General features: G+C 49.4%; 2 protein-coding genes across 2 annotated transcripts in view; both read left to right on the top strand.

The window, feature by feature from the left end:
• Positions 1-1,217, top strand: part of LOC144736810 (SNF-related serine/threonine-protein kinase-like) — a 13,823-nt gene extending 12,606 nt beyond the window's left edge. The window contains exon 4 of the mRNA XM_078619454.1: positions 1,191-1,217. Coding sequence (XP_078475580.1) covers positions 1,191-1,217 — 27 coding nt within the window. The remainder of the gene's footprint in view (positions 1-1,190) is intronic.
• A 209-nt stretch (positions 1,218-1,426) lies between these two features.
• WDR88 (WD repeat domain 88) lies at positions 1,427-15,539 on the top strand. Its single transcript, XM_078619453.1, has 12 exons — positions 1,427-1,507; positions 2,970-3,080; positions 3,635-3,723; positions 5,246-5,309; positions 5,717-5,910; positions 6,530-6,611; positions 7,127-7,458; positions 8,342-8,591; positions 9,805-10,011; positions 11,544-11,612; positions 12,722-12,814; positions 15,202-15,539. Exons 1-12 carry the CDS (start codon positions 1,427-1,429, stop codon positions 15,349-15,351), a joined length of 1,722 nt encoding a protein of 573 aa, XP_078475579.1. The 3' UTR covers positions 15,352-15,539.
• The last annotated feature ends 869 nt before the right edge of the window (positions 15,540-16,408 follow it).

The following is a 16,408-nucleotide window of genomic DNA, read 5'->3' as shown; positions in this document are numbered from 1 at the left end:
GCTTTGACCCTGGCCATTGACCGAGCAACCCAACGTTCCTACCAGCTCCCTCCGCAGGAATGTGTTATACTATGATACTGGCAAAAGGGTCCCATTTTATTACGCGCTTTTATTTAACTCACTCTGTCTGTTCTTGTCGTTGTTGTCGTATCCTCAAATCTTGTAACTCAATTTTAACCCACTTCCCAATGTGGTATCGACTGCAAACTTCGGATACTTATGGCATACTGATGACAATACTATATTATATCATAAAAAAATATAGAGACAACACGTTCTACTTAATTAAATAGACTTTGTAATAAATGTTTTCTCCTCCAACATCAGAGTGCAGCGCCACATTAAATAGGCACTACAATGACAATAGTTTTAAAGCGATTTGAAGCATGTTTTATTTTCTTTGGGGGGGGGGGGGGCAGAGCTTTGTGACGTCACATTGGAGGGGGGGGTCTGACTTTTTGTGACGCCGTGTGACGATGGGGGGGGGGGGGGGTGTCGTTCAAAAATCGCCCAAAATCGCGTGACGTCATTTATGGACGGCCCCTAAGTGAGTGAGTGGATGAGTGAGTGAGTAACACTATACCCCTCAGTATAACACCTTCCTTAGCGATGATCGCCCTGCGCTATGGAGACGATAACGCCAATACATCGTGGAGTGAATTCATGAGTGTGAGGGTGGGTGGGTGGGTGGATGAGTGAGTGAATAATTCGATTTTTCTTGCTGTTTTTCACACCTGATGACGATTGCTTGTGTTGCAGTCGAAACGTCGTGATAATTGTATTGTTTTCAGACGCTGTCATCCCGACAGACATGTTCTTCGCCTGAGGACGGACGGCTGCTTGCGTTGTGGCCGAAACGTCGTGAGAATTATTTTATGTTTTATTTGTATTATTGTATTATTTCCCTTCTACGTGACTTTACCGAAAGAACCAAGAAGTTGTTTTGTATTTTTATTATTTATTGTTTCCCTTCTACGTGACTTTACCGAAAGAACCAATAATATAAATACGTGTAGTTTATCTTAGAAACGGAATCAACTCTCCGAGCGGAAACAAAGCCCATACGAATCGCAGAACGCATTCGGCGTGGCATCGATTCCTACCGCCCTCGTCACCGTAGCGACAACTAAACAACATTGCATGCACAAACACGCGTGCGTGTGTGCGCATGTGGTGGGTGTCACTGGTAGCCTCGAGACAATAACCACTTGAGCTAATCTTCTCACTTAGCGGAAATCCGTCCACATCTGGGTGGTTTAATTAGCCGAGCCAAGGAAGAACAATTTATATTCAAATCTATTCCCAAAGCCATCAACATCCGAAGAGGAGAAGAGAGGCGGGGCTAGCTGGTGTGGAGGGGGGCGGGGCATCTTGGAGAGGCGGGGCTAGACCGAGCAGGGGGGGGTGGACCCACAGCGAAGCGGTGATGTCATTGGCTGTGACCTCGGCGGGGGCGGAGCTTGCGCGTGTCCGCACGGGCCAATGGGAGCACGAGCCGCTGTCCAAGGTACCGATCGGGTGCACAGCAGAGGTCGCAAACGGGTTTTGATTCCTTACCCGTACTCGGCCGCACCAGGGTCGCAAACGGGTACCCGTACCCGGCCGTACCCTACCCGTACCCGGCCGGCTACGGGTAGGGTACGGGTATCGGGTACCTGATTGCGACCTCTGGGATGAAGCCATGTTGCAGGCGCGGGTGGGTTGATTCTAGGAACTTGAATTGTGAGAAGAGACAAGAACGTTGGGAAATGAGTGACAAACCAGTTACTCACCAGTGACTCACGGTCTACCCGTACCCGTACCCGGCCGCACACCAGGGTCGCAAACCTGTACCCGTACCCGGCCGGGTACGGGTAGCCGGGTGCGGGTATCGGGTAACCGGTTTTGCGACCTCTGGTGCGCAGAGAGCGGAGTTCAACCGACGTCGTAAACTTGTAAGGGACGACGATATAATAGACGACGTTTCGGGCAACAGTCCTTCTTTAGAGGACATCAATGCAGGGCCATTGTGTGTATGTTGAAATTCTTTCGCACACCGTACGTAGCCAACCGTGCTAATCGGATTTAAAGCGTTTGTGACTGCAGGGATTCATATTCTTGGTTCCTTCGGTAAAGTCACGTAGAAGGGAAATAATAAAATAATAAAAATATAAAACAATAAAATTTATTACGACGTTTCGACTGCAACACAAGTAATCGTCATCAGGTGTGAAATCCACAGCAAGAAAAACATATTTCTCGTGAGAATGTTATTGTTTATACATTTTATTATTTTATTATTTCCCTTCTATGTGACTTTACCGAAAGAACCAAGAATACAAAAAGATAAATTAAATAAATACTCGCGCGTGTTTAATTTCATCATTAAAAGCAGCACTGCAAAGGGATACGTGGACCTGTGCACATGTGATGTACTAACCACGTGTGTGTTGGGTTAGTCCATGCGGTGGTTTTCATGCCAAAATCCGTGTCGTTAACCCTCCAACCGCCCGACAAGATTGCAACGCTTACACAGACATTAGTAATACGTGACCCACGTACCGATCGATTTCTGATCGACGAAACCCCCCTCCTCATGCTCCTCCGCACCGGTGGGCCGAGGACATGTTCCATGGCTGGATTTCCACATCGGCTCTCGACGACGTTTCGCCCAAACGGCCGCGAGGCACGTCAAGGTTAAAGAACTCGGACCTTCTTCTTGGTTCTTTCGGTAAAGTCACGTAGAATGGAAATAATAAAATAATAAAAATGAAACATAATACAATTATTCTCACGACGTTTCGGCCACCATGCAAGCAGCCGTCCTCAGGTGACGAACAGGTCTGTCGAGAAGACAGAGTCTGACTCTTTATTATTTCCATTCTACGTGACTTTACCGAAAGAACCGAGAAGATGATTCCCTGCAGTCACGAAAGCTTTAAATCGAAATTGAACTCGGACCTGTCGGGCGTGTTCTCTCCCGTGGACAGCTGCCATTCAAGGTCCTGCGGGGTCATGCCGGATGCATCAACTGCTGCCACTTCGGTTTCGGGGACACGCGCGCAGTCACCTGCTCGGAAGATCACACGGCGAAGATCTGGGTGAGCGGACGTTCCGAACCTTGAGCGGCGCACAATCTAAGCTCGCCTCCTCTCCCCCTTGTCGCTAAATGTTGGTCACGTGGACTTATGGTGGACGGCGGAGTCCGTTGACGTCGACCAGAATGGATCATCACAGTGCTTGGTGTATTGGCCACCGCTGTTGTAGATTGTTGAGTTCATTTGTTTCACCAGGTTCGATTTGACTACCCATTTCTTTAGAACTGCTTGTTACTCTTTGCTGCTTGTTGTTGTGTTTAGTTTTGTCCTTCCGCCGCACCTTCTATTAGCACGGTTGCCTGCGTACGGTGCGAAAGAAGTTCAACAGACGTACGTACAGGCTCAGGATACGTCTCACTTGCAAAAGTGATCCAGACTATGATGCAAGGTCTATGCTCTGTGTCTTTGCGTCTTCACGAATCCTCGCTGACTAGCCTGGTGAAGTATGGTCAAATAACCCTCAGGACTCACACGGCAGTGGCGAGGGTGGGGGGGTGGTGGGGGGTACTGTACTGTGGAAATTAATTTCTGGCTTCATGATAATCTCCTTGCTGCAGGACACTGAGACTGGGAGAATCCTCAAGAGCTTTGATGACGCCCACCAGGATAACATTACCGAGTGCTCTGTCAACTCTACGAGGGGCAGGTAATTGTCCTACGCGAAGCGTGGAGTCAGTGGCTGCAGGAGACCATGGCTTCGTGGACACTGATAGACAGCAGGACAGTGGCAGACAGTCGTTCCTGGCCCTATGGGTGCATATGTAGTGGTGATACGCGCTGGGGTAGGGATCGGGGTGCCAGCGCGTAGTCATTGGCTGTGTGTGTGGTGACGCGCGCTGACGGTGAAGGATCAGGGGTCAGCGCGGGGTCGTGGGTTATGTGGTGCTGATTGGCTGTGTGCCGGTGACGCGCTTGAGAGGGAGTGATCGGGTGGCAGCGCGGCGTGATTGGTTGGGTAGTGGAAACACGCGCTGGGGGAGAAAACGGATCGTAGAGATAGCGCGTCGTGATTGGTTAACTAAGGAGCGATGCTCACGTCGAGGTCCGCATCCGCTCCGTCTCCCGTGAGCAGGGACTATATAAGGTGATGCACACAGGCGCACGGGGAGAGTGTAACCAGCGAAGACTGAAGACGGAGAGGAAGACATAGGGCCCTGTGGTTCCCAGTCCCGCTGTCCTGTAGGGACCGGGACTCTGTGTAACCCAGAGGCGGAGTGTAGGGTGAGCATGCAGTATGTGTAGCCAGAGGCATAGGGTCTACACGAGACGAGTGATGCGTGTGTAGCCAGAGGCATAGGTTCTACACGAGACGAGTGATGCGTGTGTAGCCAGAGGCATAGGTTCTACACGAGACGAGTGATGCGTGTGTAGCCAGAGGCATAGGTTCTACACGAGACGAGTGATGCGTGTGTAGCCAGAGGCATAGGGTCTACACGAGACGAGTGATGCGTGTGTAGCCAGAGGCATAGGTTCTACACGAGACGAGTGATGCGTGTGTAGCCAGAGGCATAGGGTCTACACGAGACGAGTGATGCGTGTGTAGCCAGAGGCATAGAGTCTACACGAGCTAAGTGAAGTGTGCAGTCAGAGGAATAGAGGTCACACGTTGTATCGTTGTATCGTGACAAGTAGTCAGAAGAATAGAGACCACACGTTGTATCGTGACAAGTCAAGATTTAATAAAAAGTGTGTTACCCGTCAAGGAGTTTCCTGCCGTCATTTCCAATACTTCACATATATCAATACTGACAATGATTATTACGTTATATGTGCACTACATACAAAGGGCGCCACGGTTGTGAGATATTAACTATCTCGCCTGGTATACAGGAGATCGTAGATTCGATCCCAACACTGACATCTGCTGTGTATTTGAAGTTTTCGTGTTCTACCCGCGATTACGTGGATTTTTTCCCGGGTCCTCCGGTTTTTCCCTCTCCATTTAGAAACGTGCTTTAAGTTAATTTGGCTGCCAAAAATTTCCACATGGTAAGCCACTTCGTTGGGCTATAATTTGTGGCCAAGTCGCTTCTGAAAAAGAGCTATCACAGCTCAGTGGGCCTTACCTGGTAGAATAAAAAAATATTTTAGTTTAATGTTGAACTTTTTTCACACCATACTCTTGGAGTGACCTCCAGGCCACCGGTTGGTTTGTCTTTTCTCGGCAGGCTTTTGACAGTGTCATGGGATAAGGCCATGAAACTCTGGGATTTGGAAACGGGGAAGCTGCTGGTGAGTGTTTATCGTTGAGTGTCTGCGTGTACAATGATTCACGTTAACTCCAATTGCGGTTAACTCCGTGATGGCCCAGAAGCAGTTTGTGAAGTCCACGATCCCAAGTGAGAATGCACACGTGGTCAAACAACTCCCATGACCAACACGGTTCGGGTAGCCCTTCACACAGCAGTGAAGGATTGACAAAGGACTGTCTAATTATTATTATTAATTTATTGGAGACTGCTTTCTCAAAGTTACCCGAAAGGGATTATACACACACAGCAGGAATCATCGCCCCATATTGCCAGACTCATGTCCCAGGATATTCTTGCAAATGAGACTCTATCCTGGTCTCCTGGTCCCTTGATTTCTCAGCTGATTAAACAAAACCAACTTGACATTTGAACTTTGAACCTCTGCAGATGTGCGAGACTCACGCGTGGCCGCTGACGTGCTGCGACGCGTCTGGCGACGGGCGCCTGCTGGCCACGGCCACCGCAGTGGACCGTTCACTCCGCCTGTGGGACGTGGACAGCTGCTCGCTCGTGGTGCAGCGCAACGGTGCGGTGGTTATTTCCACTGCGACTACGACGACGAATTATTATTATTATTATCCGTGACCAGGGTGGGGGGAGGGCGGGGGGGGGGGGGGCGGGGAAACTGCGGCTCCGGAATTGCGTGCGACTCTTGAAGGGATGGCTTGGCGAGAGTTATTCGCAGGCATTGCGGCTTTGTGAAATATTGAGAGGGTTTTAGTTCTTCTTGGTTCTTTCGGTAAAGTCACGTAGAAGGGAAATAATAAAATAATAACCATAAAACATAATAAAATACAATTCTCACGACGTTTCGGCCACAACGCAAGCAGCCGTCCTCAGGTGAAGAACAGGTCTGTCGGAAATACAGCGTCTGAATGAGCACTACCATGCTTGGCAGCGTGCTCATTCAGACGCTGTCTTTCCGACAGACCTGTTCTTTACCTGAGGACGGCTGCTTGAGTTGTGGCCGAAACGTCGTGAGAATTGTATTTTATTATGTTTTATAATTTTATTATTACCCTTCTACGTGACTTTACCGAAAGAACCAAGAAGATGAATCCCTGCAGTCACGAAAGCTTTAAATCGAAATTTAGGGTTTTAGTTGTTGTTGTACCGAATTAGAAGGAAACAAATGCCTCTTCTTGTTGTTTTGGGGTTTACCGACAGCCCTGATCGTGACGCTCGTTCGCCCCGGGACAGCCTCACCGAGTCTCAAGACTCGTTAAAGAGTTTACGCAGTGAGGACGGGGGGGGGGGGGCAGTGTTGTTGCTGCTGCTGTACGTACGTTGTATGTTAACGGATGTTTAAAAACAGCAGGCAACAGCAACTCACATGTATGTTGAACTTTTTGGCACAGCGTACGTAGCCAACCGCGCTAATCGGAGTTGCCGCTGTGCGCGACATCCCAATCGAGCGGTTTGCGGGGTAACTTTTCAGCATTCGGATGTTGTTTGACCAATTCCGGTTACATTGAATGTTTTACTGGTAGGGACCTCCTGGTTACACCAGCCCACAGGGGATTATTGTGTCCGTCCGTCGTGCAGAGAGGGGCTGGGTGGGGAGGGAGGGGGCTGGGTGGGGGAGGGGCTGGGTGTGGAGGCAGGGGCTGGGTGGGGGGTGGGAGGGGTGGGGCTGGGTGGGGAGGGGCTGGTCATCCCGTGGTGCCCTTATAAAACTCAACGTTAAACCTACTCACGCCGGCTTGTGCCCGCCCTCACAGTCGGGCATATTTGCGGAATACACCACGCCGCCGTTGACCCTGGCCATTGACCGAGCAACCCAACGTTCCTACCAGCTCTCCCCGCAGGAATGTGTTTTTTTTCTTCCGTGAGCCATGCGGAACGTACAAACTCCACGCGCAGAAAGGGGCCCGTGTCGGGAATCGAACCCGGCTCCTTGCTGCCGCAAGGCGCGAGTGTCAACCACTGCACACCACCACCCTGCCTCGCTTAAGCACTTCACGTGGCGAGGTGATTGTGCATCTTGCGTTGTCCACAGATCACCACGAGGGAGCGCTCACGGGATGCAGGTTTGATTGCGGTGCTCAGCGAGTCGTGACCTCGTCGTACGACCGAAGCTTCAAGGTGTGGGACCTTGCGACACGCGTGGCTACGGTCAGCGTGGCTGGGTACGTGGTGTAATACTATCACTAACGACGACAATGATGCTGATAATTATTGAGTGCACGTGGTATGGGCGCTATCGTTCGCAAAGCGAAGGGCGATCAATAAATTATATTACGGGCAACACCCACCACAGTATTAATCAGGGCGGCCTTCCGGATTAGAACCACGAACCCCCTGCAGCGAACGCGCTCCCGCTCTGGCCGCGTCAACAAAAACACGACCATGGCGTAGTTACAAGTAGAAACTAAAAAAATTAAACCTCATTAAACAAACAGCGGCAAGTCCTCGCTTGATGCGCGCTCACACGCGAGCGCGTTTTCGCTAAAACGCGGTTCTTCCATTCGGGAACACCTTTCACACAACGCGGAACACGCACCGTTCTAACGCGGAACGCGGACCCCCGTTCTATCGCGGAACTCGCGGTGTCTGAGCGGTCGACGAACAACTTTCTTGAGCCGCAGCGCGCTGATTTGTCCCGCCATCTCGCCGTGCGGCGTGCGTTAGCGCATCGGATTACCGTCACGTCGCCTGGTCGAAAGCACCAAAAACGCGTTATAACGAGCAGTGGCGTAGCTAAGATATTTTGCGCCCGGGGACGAACTATAAAATTGGCGGCCCCCCCCCCCCCCCCCCCCGTTTAATCACATACCAAAATGTAATTACATGACATGTAGGCTGTGTGTGGCGGGATATATAAACTTTTAGGTTGAGGTGTAGATTTGTGCAGTAGTTTCAGGCTGCCGCGCCCGCCGCAATAAGTTATAATGTGACGTTGTAAGCCTCATTTTGGCGCCCCTTTACCTTGGCGCCCGGGGACATATGTACCCCCCCTGCCCCCCCCCCCCCCCCAAAGGCTACGCCTCTGATAACGAGCGCTCGCCACAGGTCGCACGCGAACGTGCTCTCCGACTGCCGCTTCGGCGCCGGCGGGCGCCTCGTTGCCACGGCGTCGTGGGACCGTACTCTCCGCCTCTGGGACGTGCGGACCGGAGCCTTCCGTGAGGACGGACCTCTAGAATTGCGTGGGGGTCACGGCGGCTCCGTCAGCTCCTGCGCCTTCTCGTCCGATGGTAAAAAAAAAAACTTCATAACTGCGCCGCCGTTTGATGCCGCACGGTACGAACTGGAACCGAACTTGATTTGAAGCTTTCGTGACTGAAGGAATCCGTACTCTTTGGTTCTTTCGGTAAAGTCACGCAGCTTTGCCAGCTTTCCCACCTGATGAAGGACGCTTGTGTTGCGCCCGAAACGTCGTGTGATTTATTTAATTTTGTACCTACGTGACTTTACCGAAAGAACCAAAGAGTATGGATCCTTGCCGCCACGAAAGCTTCAAATCTAGAATTATGTAAATTATGTTGAGATAAGATTTCAAGTTTCATTTATTAGGTATAGCCCTGTGAGCCATTCGGCTCTTGAATCGGGTGCAACCGCAACAAACAAAAAAACAAAAACATGAACAAGAAAGCATCTTAAAGTGACTCTGTGCAAACAGAAAATCTTCCCTCACCTACACACCCACTCTGCAAGGATAACATCCGTCACCCTCCACCTACCACACACCAAGTCAGCGCCCCTTAGGCAGACGTGGCACGTGCAGTCGGTTGGCGTGATCGTTGCCAACACATCTGATTCAATCTTGATTTGAAGCTTTCGTGACTGCACGTCTCCTGGCTTGAGAATGGTAGCCGAGTGTGTGGGTGAGTGTTTGCGGGCTTTGGCAAAGAGACGACGCTGATGATGATGATGTTGCTGTTCCTTGCAAAAGGTTTCAGTTTGGTGTTTTAACATCTTAACACAACTGGTTTTTATTGTCAGAAAGGGGATGAAACCTATTGTTATATTTCGATACTGGCAAAGGAGGTCCCATAATGTAGCTGCTCACCCCGAGCTCTCAATGCCCTGACAGTGGCATTGTCCTTGTGCTGTTCGCCTTCTGGTGTTGTCCTCCAGGTCTAACGCTGCGTGAGACGAGGCTCTAAAGAAAGCTGTCTCTGGTGTGGACCAATCAGTTTCAAAGACAACGCATCATCATATACTGTCAGAGCATGTGTTTTTTTAGTTTGCATGTTCACCACAAGTATCTGTGGTTAATGAGGTACATGATTCCTTGCAAAAGGTTTCAGTTTGGTGGTTTAAACATCTTAACACAACTGGTTTTTATTTGCCGGAAAGGGTATAAAACCTCGATTTAAAGCTTTCGTGACTGCAGGGATTCATCTTATTGGTTCTTTCGGTAAAGTCACGTAGAAGGGAAGTAATAAAATATAATATTATTATATAATATTATTATATTATTTTATTATGTTTTATTTTTATTATTTCATTACTTCCCTTCTACGTGACTTTACCGAAAGAACCAAGAAGGTATAAAACCTATTGTTACATTTCGATACTGGCAAGGGAGCTCCCATGATGCTGTTAGTCGTCGTCAATGTGTTCATCTTGTGCGCGATCATATCCTTTTGGAAGCCTCCCTGCTCGTGTCTGGGGGTCTTGACCGACGCGCCGTCGTGTGGGACGCCGCTACGGGCAGCAGGGGCGCCGTGCTGAAGGTAACAAAAATAAAATATATATTTAAAAAAAAAAGTTTTTAAAAACACGCTTTTATGCAGAACCTACCTGGCACACACGAAGTAGCACATCGCGTAGAGATTCATAGCAGCCATCCAGCAGTAAATCGATCGTCACACCGTAAGCATGAATGTTGTAATGGAAGAACTCCACGACTCCAGGAAGTTGCCCCGAAGCTTGCCATAACGTAAGGCACCGTGGCCAATTACAGCCAACGTCAGTTGACCGTGGACAATTAGACCCAAGCCGAAACATAACATGTAAAAAAATAATGTTTAAAAATTATATTTTTAATTTTTTATGATAGAATATAGTATTAAAAAAAAATGTTTTAACACGCTTTTATGTAGAACCTACCTGGCCATCCAGCAGTAGATCGATCGTCACATCGTAGCACTTTGATCGATGAGCCGGGCTTCCTCTCGAACGCCGCGGTGGCTAGGAGATGTTGACTGCCTCGCCTGGTGTGCAGGAGGTCGTGGGTTCGATCCCGACCCTGACGCCTGCTGTATGTTTGGAGTTTGCGTGTTTCTCTCTCATCATCGACATCACGGTGGCTAGGAGATGTTATCTGCCTCTCCACGTATACAGGAGGTCGTGGGTTCGATCCCGACCCTGACGCCTGCTGTACGTTTGGAGTTTGCGTGTCTCTCTCTCTCACTCTCATCATCATCATCGTCATCACGGTGGCTAGGAGATATTATTTGCCTCTCCTCGTATACAGGAGGTCGTGGGTTCGATCCCGACCCTGACGCCTGCTGTATGTTTGGAGTCTGCGTGTCTCTCTCTTTCTCCGTGGCCGCGTGGATTTTTCTCCGGGTCCTCCCGTTTTTCCCCTCCCACATTTAGAACCAACATCATCACAGACGCCTTCAAACTAGAACGACCAATATCATCCATAATACAGTTTTTTTATAGTTAGATCGCGTAAATATATTAACGTGTCAAATTTAGATATAAAGCTTTCGTGACTGCAGGGATTCATATTCTTGGTTCTTTCGGTAAAGTCATATATTTTTTTAATTATTTTATTGTTTCCCTTCTACGTGACTTTACCGAAAGGACCAAGAATATATTAACGTGTCAGTTAAACCCGCCACCACCCGACACAACCAATTAGTAAGTTTGACACGTAAACAGAACGTGGCCAATTCGTCACTAGTACAGCAACACCGGTGTGTTGGAGAGCAAAGCCACAACATTTACAATCTGAATGACGACGTTTCACCAGTAATTACAACTGGTGTGGACCAATCAGTTTCAAAGACAATGCATCATCATATACCACCAGAGCATGTGTTTTCTTTGCATGTTCACCACAAAGTCTTACGTGTTTAATGCAGACATGATTCCTTGCCAAGAGGTTTCTGCTTGGTGTTTTAACATCTTAACACAACTGGTTTTATCATGGCCAGAAACGGGTTGAAACCTAAAATTGCGAAATCGTCACCCGTTGGAAGGAATCATCCGCAGGCCCCAAGCAAACGCCATCGTTCTTTGTGCTGCTTGCAAGGGTCACACGGACTGGGTGATGGACGTGGACGTGAGCGCGGACAAGCGCTGGGTTTTAACGGCCTCGAAGGTCAGCGAGCGGACGCGCTTTGCTCAGTTGCTCGATCTGTGAACACCCCCCGTTCTCGCCCCCCCCCCCCCCCCCGGTTTTTAAACTCGTCGGAGGCTTTCACGATCAATGTTATCCAACACATTCCTGCGGAGGGAGCTGGTAGGAACGTTGGGTTGCTCGGTCAATGGCCAGGGTCAACGGCGGCGTGGTGTATTCCGCAAATATGCCCGACTGTGAGGGCGGGCACAAGCCGGCGTGAGTAGGTTAAACGTTGAGTTTTATAAGGGCACCACGGGGTGACCAGCTCCTCCCCACCCAGCTCCACCCTCCCCACCCAGCCCCTCCCCACCCTCCCCACCCAGCCCCTCCGCACCCTCCCCTCTCTACCCAGCCCCACCCCTCCCATTTTTGGATGCACGACGGACGGACGGACACAATAATCTACTGTGGGCTGGTGGAACCAGTTGGTTCCTACCAGTAAAATGTTGACAAGTGCTGTCTCTCTCCACCAGTGATTCTTCTTAACCTGGGGGGTGCACGCAGTTCCTGGGGGGTGCGAGATGCCCTTTCTGGGGGTGCGACACGTGGCCAGATTTGTTTAAGAAGCTAAATCATCGATAAATAAATTCAGCGCGGGCACGTCAAGTGCAACTGCTTAGTTTTTATTAAACCCTGTGTGTTTAACACGGTGGCTTGCGCGGCCGATATCTTCCATAATACAGTTTTTTGGGATTAGATTGCGTAAATATTTCAGTGTGTCGTGAAACCCGCCACCACCCGACACAGCCATTTAGAAAAGGTTTGTCACGTAAACAGAACGTGGCCAATTCGTTACTAGTACAGCAACGCCGGTGTGTTGGAGAGCAAAGCCACAGCATTTACAATCCGAGTACGACGTTTCGACAGTAAGTACAAGCAGCTTCATCAGGCGACACTTTGCTCAAGCAAGAAGGGCTCCCAAGTGATGTCATCACATCTATCAAGGAGCGAAACAGGAGGGACCTCTCCACAAATCCTATGCACTCCAAAACCTCATCGGCCCGCGCGGTCTTGGGTGTGATCGCCCAGCAGCGGAATGACGCGAGGCTGGGAGGTTTGCACTTACGCGCGTCGCTCGTGTTCCACAGGACCGCACGATGAGACTGTGGAACATTGAAAACATGGACCGCATCCCAGCCGTGATGGGACGCGAGAGCGAGAACGAGTCAAGGGTCTTGCAGGTGAGTCGTGTTACTTGACCGCGCATTGTTACACTCAACGATGGTGCTCATTGGCTGGCTGGGCGGCGGTGGCGGCTATCGGTGACGGACCGGGGACTGGAAATCGGTCCCAGGCTTTTTGTAAACACAGCAGGGGGAGGGGGGGGGCAAGTTGCTGCGTGATCTCGTTGGGCCCCAAAAAAGGGCAAATGGGGCCCGATCCTCGGATGGAATGCGCATTCTAAATGTGAATTGTGGTTATTAAGGAGGCATCTTTGGGGCTGCCGATTATAATGGTGGACTTTAAACCCAAGTCAGAGCGTAAACAAGCAATGAAGCGCACACATTGGAGGAATACAGGGTGCTTTAAAACACGTTCCTTCGGAGTGGGCAGGTAGGAACTTGGTTGGACAGTGCATTCGTGCACGACAGACAGACAAATAATCCCTGGTGGGCAGTGTGGAACCTGTTTTTCCTACCTGTATAAAAGATAACTTGACTTTAGGGAGCCAGGCAGCCAGCCAGGTAGCCAACCCCCTTAACTATCGGCCCCTCCTCCTTGCTTAGGCCCCTCCCCTTACCCCCCCCCCCTCCCTTTGGCCCCTCCCCCCTTAGGCCCCTCCCCTGACCACCCCCTCCATATCCTTAGGCCCCTCTCCTGACTCCCCCCTTCCTTAGGCCCCTCCCCTCTCCGTACCCGGCAGTAGGTCTCCACCAATCAAAGAGCTGTTTATATTATATATATGCACGACAGACAGTCAGACAGACAGACAAATAATCCCTGGTGGGCAGTGTGGAACATTGTTCCTACCTGTAAAATGTTGACACTTATATGGGACTATCGTTTTAAATGTAAAAATAATGGATAATAACACTGTAACATGATAACAGATGTGCGAATTTGCGACAGTACCACAAGAAATGTACCCTCCGGGCTCTGGAGACCACCTGGAGACGATTCCAGGCACGCGTTGACAACGATGGCCAACGAGTGGGAGACTCTTTGACTTTTTGAAGCTATTAACATTACATTTGTTATCATATTATTTCGGTAAAGTCACGTAGAAGGGAAATAATAAAATAATAAAAAGATAAAACAATACAGTTGTCACGACGTTTCGACTGCAACACAAGCAATCATCATCAGGTGTGAAATCCACAGCAAGAAATTTTGAAAAAAGTGGCGGTCAAATTTTCTTGCTGTGGATTTCACACCTGATGATGATTGCTTGTGTTGCAGTCGAAACGTCGTGAGAATTATATTGTTTTGTATTTTTATTATTTCCCTTCTACGTGACTTTACCGAAAGAACCAAGAATATGAATCCCTGCAGTCACGAAAGCTTTAAATAAAAATTTGTTATCATGTTAACAGTGTTATATCATCCGTTCTTTTTCCATTTAAAACGATAGTCCCATGTAAGTGTTAAAAAAAAGTTCAAGCACACTCCCTATTTATTTATTTTTATTTCTGGCCACATTTGCAATTTCCCCCCACACACACAACGGCCCACCGACCCTCGGAATGGATCCGGCTCCTATGGCAATTCGGGGTCTGGTGGATCTCCCCACGTAGGTCGACTCAGCCTAGAGATGAGTTCCTGGCGCGGTGTGTGGTAAATATCAGCATCGGGAATACAAAGGCGGCTGGGGATGGTACTGGTAACACCACCCCCAACTCCACCCCCTCGTGTGCTGTACCGTGCCTTAATATAGGCGTTGTTCGCTAACAGCACTTGCCCTAACAGTCTGTTGTAGGCTACATGGGTGATCTTTGTCTCCTTCATAGACATTGTTCGCATACAGCACTTGCCCGAGGCTGTGTTCGCTAACAGCACTTGCCCCACCAGTCTGTTGAAGGCTAGACGGGTGATCTCTGTCTATGTATCCTCCATAAGTGATGTTCGCTCACAGCACCTGCCCTAGGCGATGTTCACACACAACACTTGCCCTAGGCGGTGTTCGCTCACAGCACTTGCCCTAGGCGATGTTCACACACAGCACTTGCCCTAGGCGGTGTTCGCTCACAGCACTTGCCCTACCTAGGCGATGTTCACACACAACACTTTCCCTAGGCGGTGTTCGCTCACAGCACTTGCCCTACCTAGGCGATGTTCACACACAGCACTTGCCCTAGGCGGTGTTCGCTCACAGCACTTGCCCTAGGCGATGTTCACACACAGCACTTGCCCTAGGCGGTGTTCGCTCACAGCACCTGCCCTAGGCGATGTTCACACACAGCACCTGCCCTAGGCGATGTTCACACACAGCACCTGCCCTAGGCGATGTTCACACACAACACTTGCCCTAGGCGATGTTCACACACAGCACCTGCCCTAGGCGGTGTTCGCTCACAGCACTTGCCCTAGGCCACAAGGTGGTAAACCTCTCCTCCCCTTCGCCCGGCAGTGCGAGGCGTGCAGGAAGCCGTTCCCCGCGATGCGACGCTGGGGGACGGCGGCGTCGTCGTCGTCGGCCGTGTCCAGGTGCAGCACGTGCCGCTCCACGACGACGGGCGACGCCCTGCGGCGTCACGAAGCCGAGCCCCATGGTCCGTGACGCAGCCGCGTAGTTGACTGCGTTATCAGCGAGGGGGGGGGGCGGCGAAGGGGGCTGTGCAGTGTAACAATCGAGTCAGGTGGGGGCCCCCCCAATAATGTGATTTGTACTCTTTGTTTTTTCGATAAAGTCACGTAGGTGAAAATAAAATAAAATAACTAAATTATATTCTTGGTTCTTTCGGTAAAGTCACGTAGAAGGGAAATAATAAAATAATATAAATAGTAAACAATAAAAATATATAGTTTTATATTTATATTATTTTATTAACAATAAAACATATATTGTTTTATATTTATATTATTTTATTATTTCCCTTCTACGTGACTTTACCGAAAGAACCAAGAATACAACTAAATGAAATCACGACGTTTCGGAAGCAACACAAGCATCCGTCATCAGGTGTAACCGCTCCAGCAAAATTACTGTAGCGCATGAAGAGAGAAACGTCGTGATTTTTATTTTATTTTACTTTTTAATGTTTTTACCTACGTGACTTTACCGAAAAAAACCTAAGAATATGAAGATAGCTATTTAGAGACACGTGTTTATATAGGGGACTAGTGGGGGGGGGGGGGTCATGCGGCAGGCCGTGTGGCGTCGTGGGCGGTTGAGCAGGGGGTTAGCATGAGTTAAACCGATAGATAACCATCTTTTTAAATCCTTTATATTAAGTTCACTTGCTTGCTTACGACCGTGCAAATCTTTCGGTCGTTTTTTAACCCACTTCCCGTGATCCAATCGAGCTGACATTTTGCACACAGACTCGCTGTGCGTGACAATTAATGTTCGTGAAATTTTTTTCCAAAATTTGACACTTTCTAGGACAAAAATATTATATTTAATTACCAATTGCTTAATGGTGCAATGCAATCATCTGCCCCATAGGTGGCAGCCATCTCAAGCCAGAGGACGAGAGGACTCTAGCCGCCACGCATATAAAGGATTTAGAGTGAAAAACGTTGTTTTTACGGGTTAATTTTTTTTCCTTGTGATTATTGTGATTTGTCTCTTAGCACGGTTGCAGCCTCTTGCACTGATCGACATCGTCGTTACG

Source organism: Lampetra planeri, chromosome 63, assembly GCF_965212315.1.
Source record: "Lampetra planeri chromosome 63, kcLamPlan1.2.h2, whole genome shotgun sequence".
In the NCBI taxonomy this organism is placed as follows: Eukaryota; Metazoa; Chordata; class Hyperoartia; order Petromyzontiformes; family Petromyzontidae; genus Lampetra; species Lampetra planeri.
The sequence above is the reverse complement of the archived record's forward strand: the minus strand, read 5'-3'. Positions and strand labels throughout refer to the sequence as shown.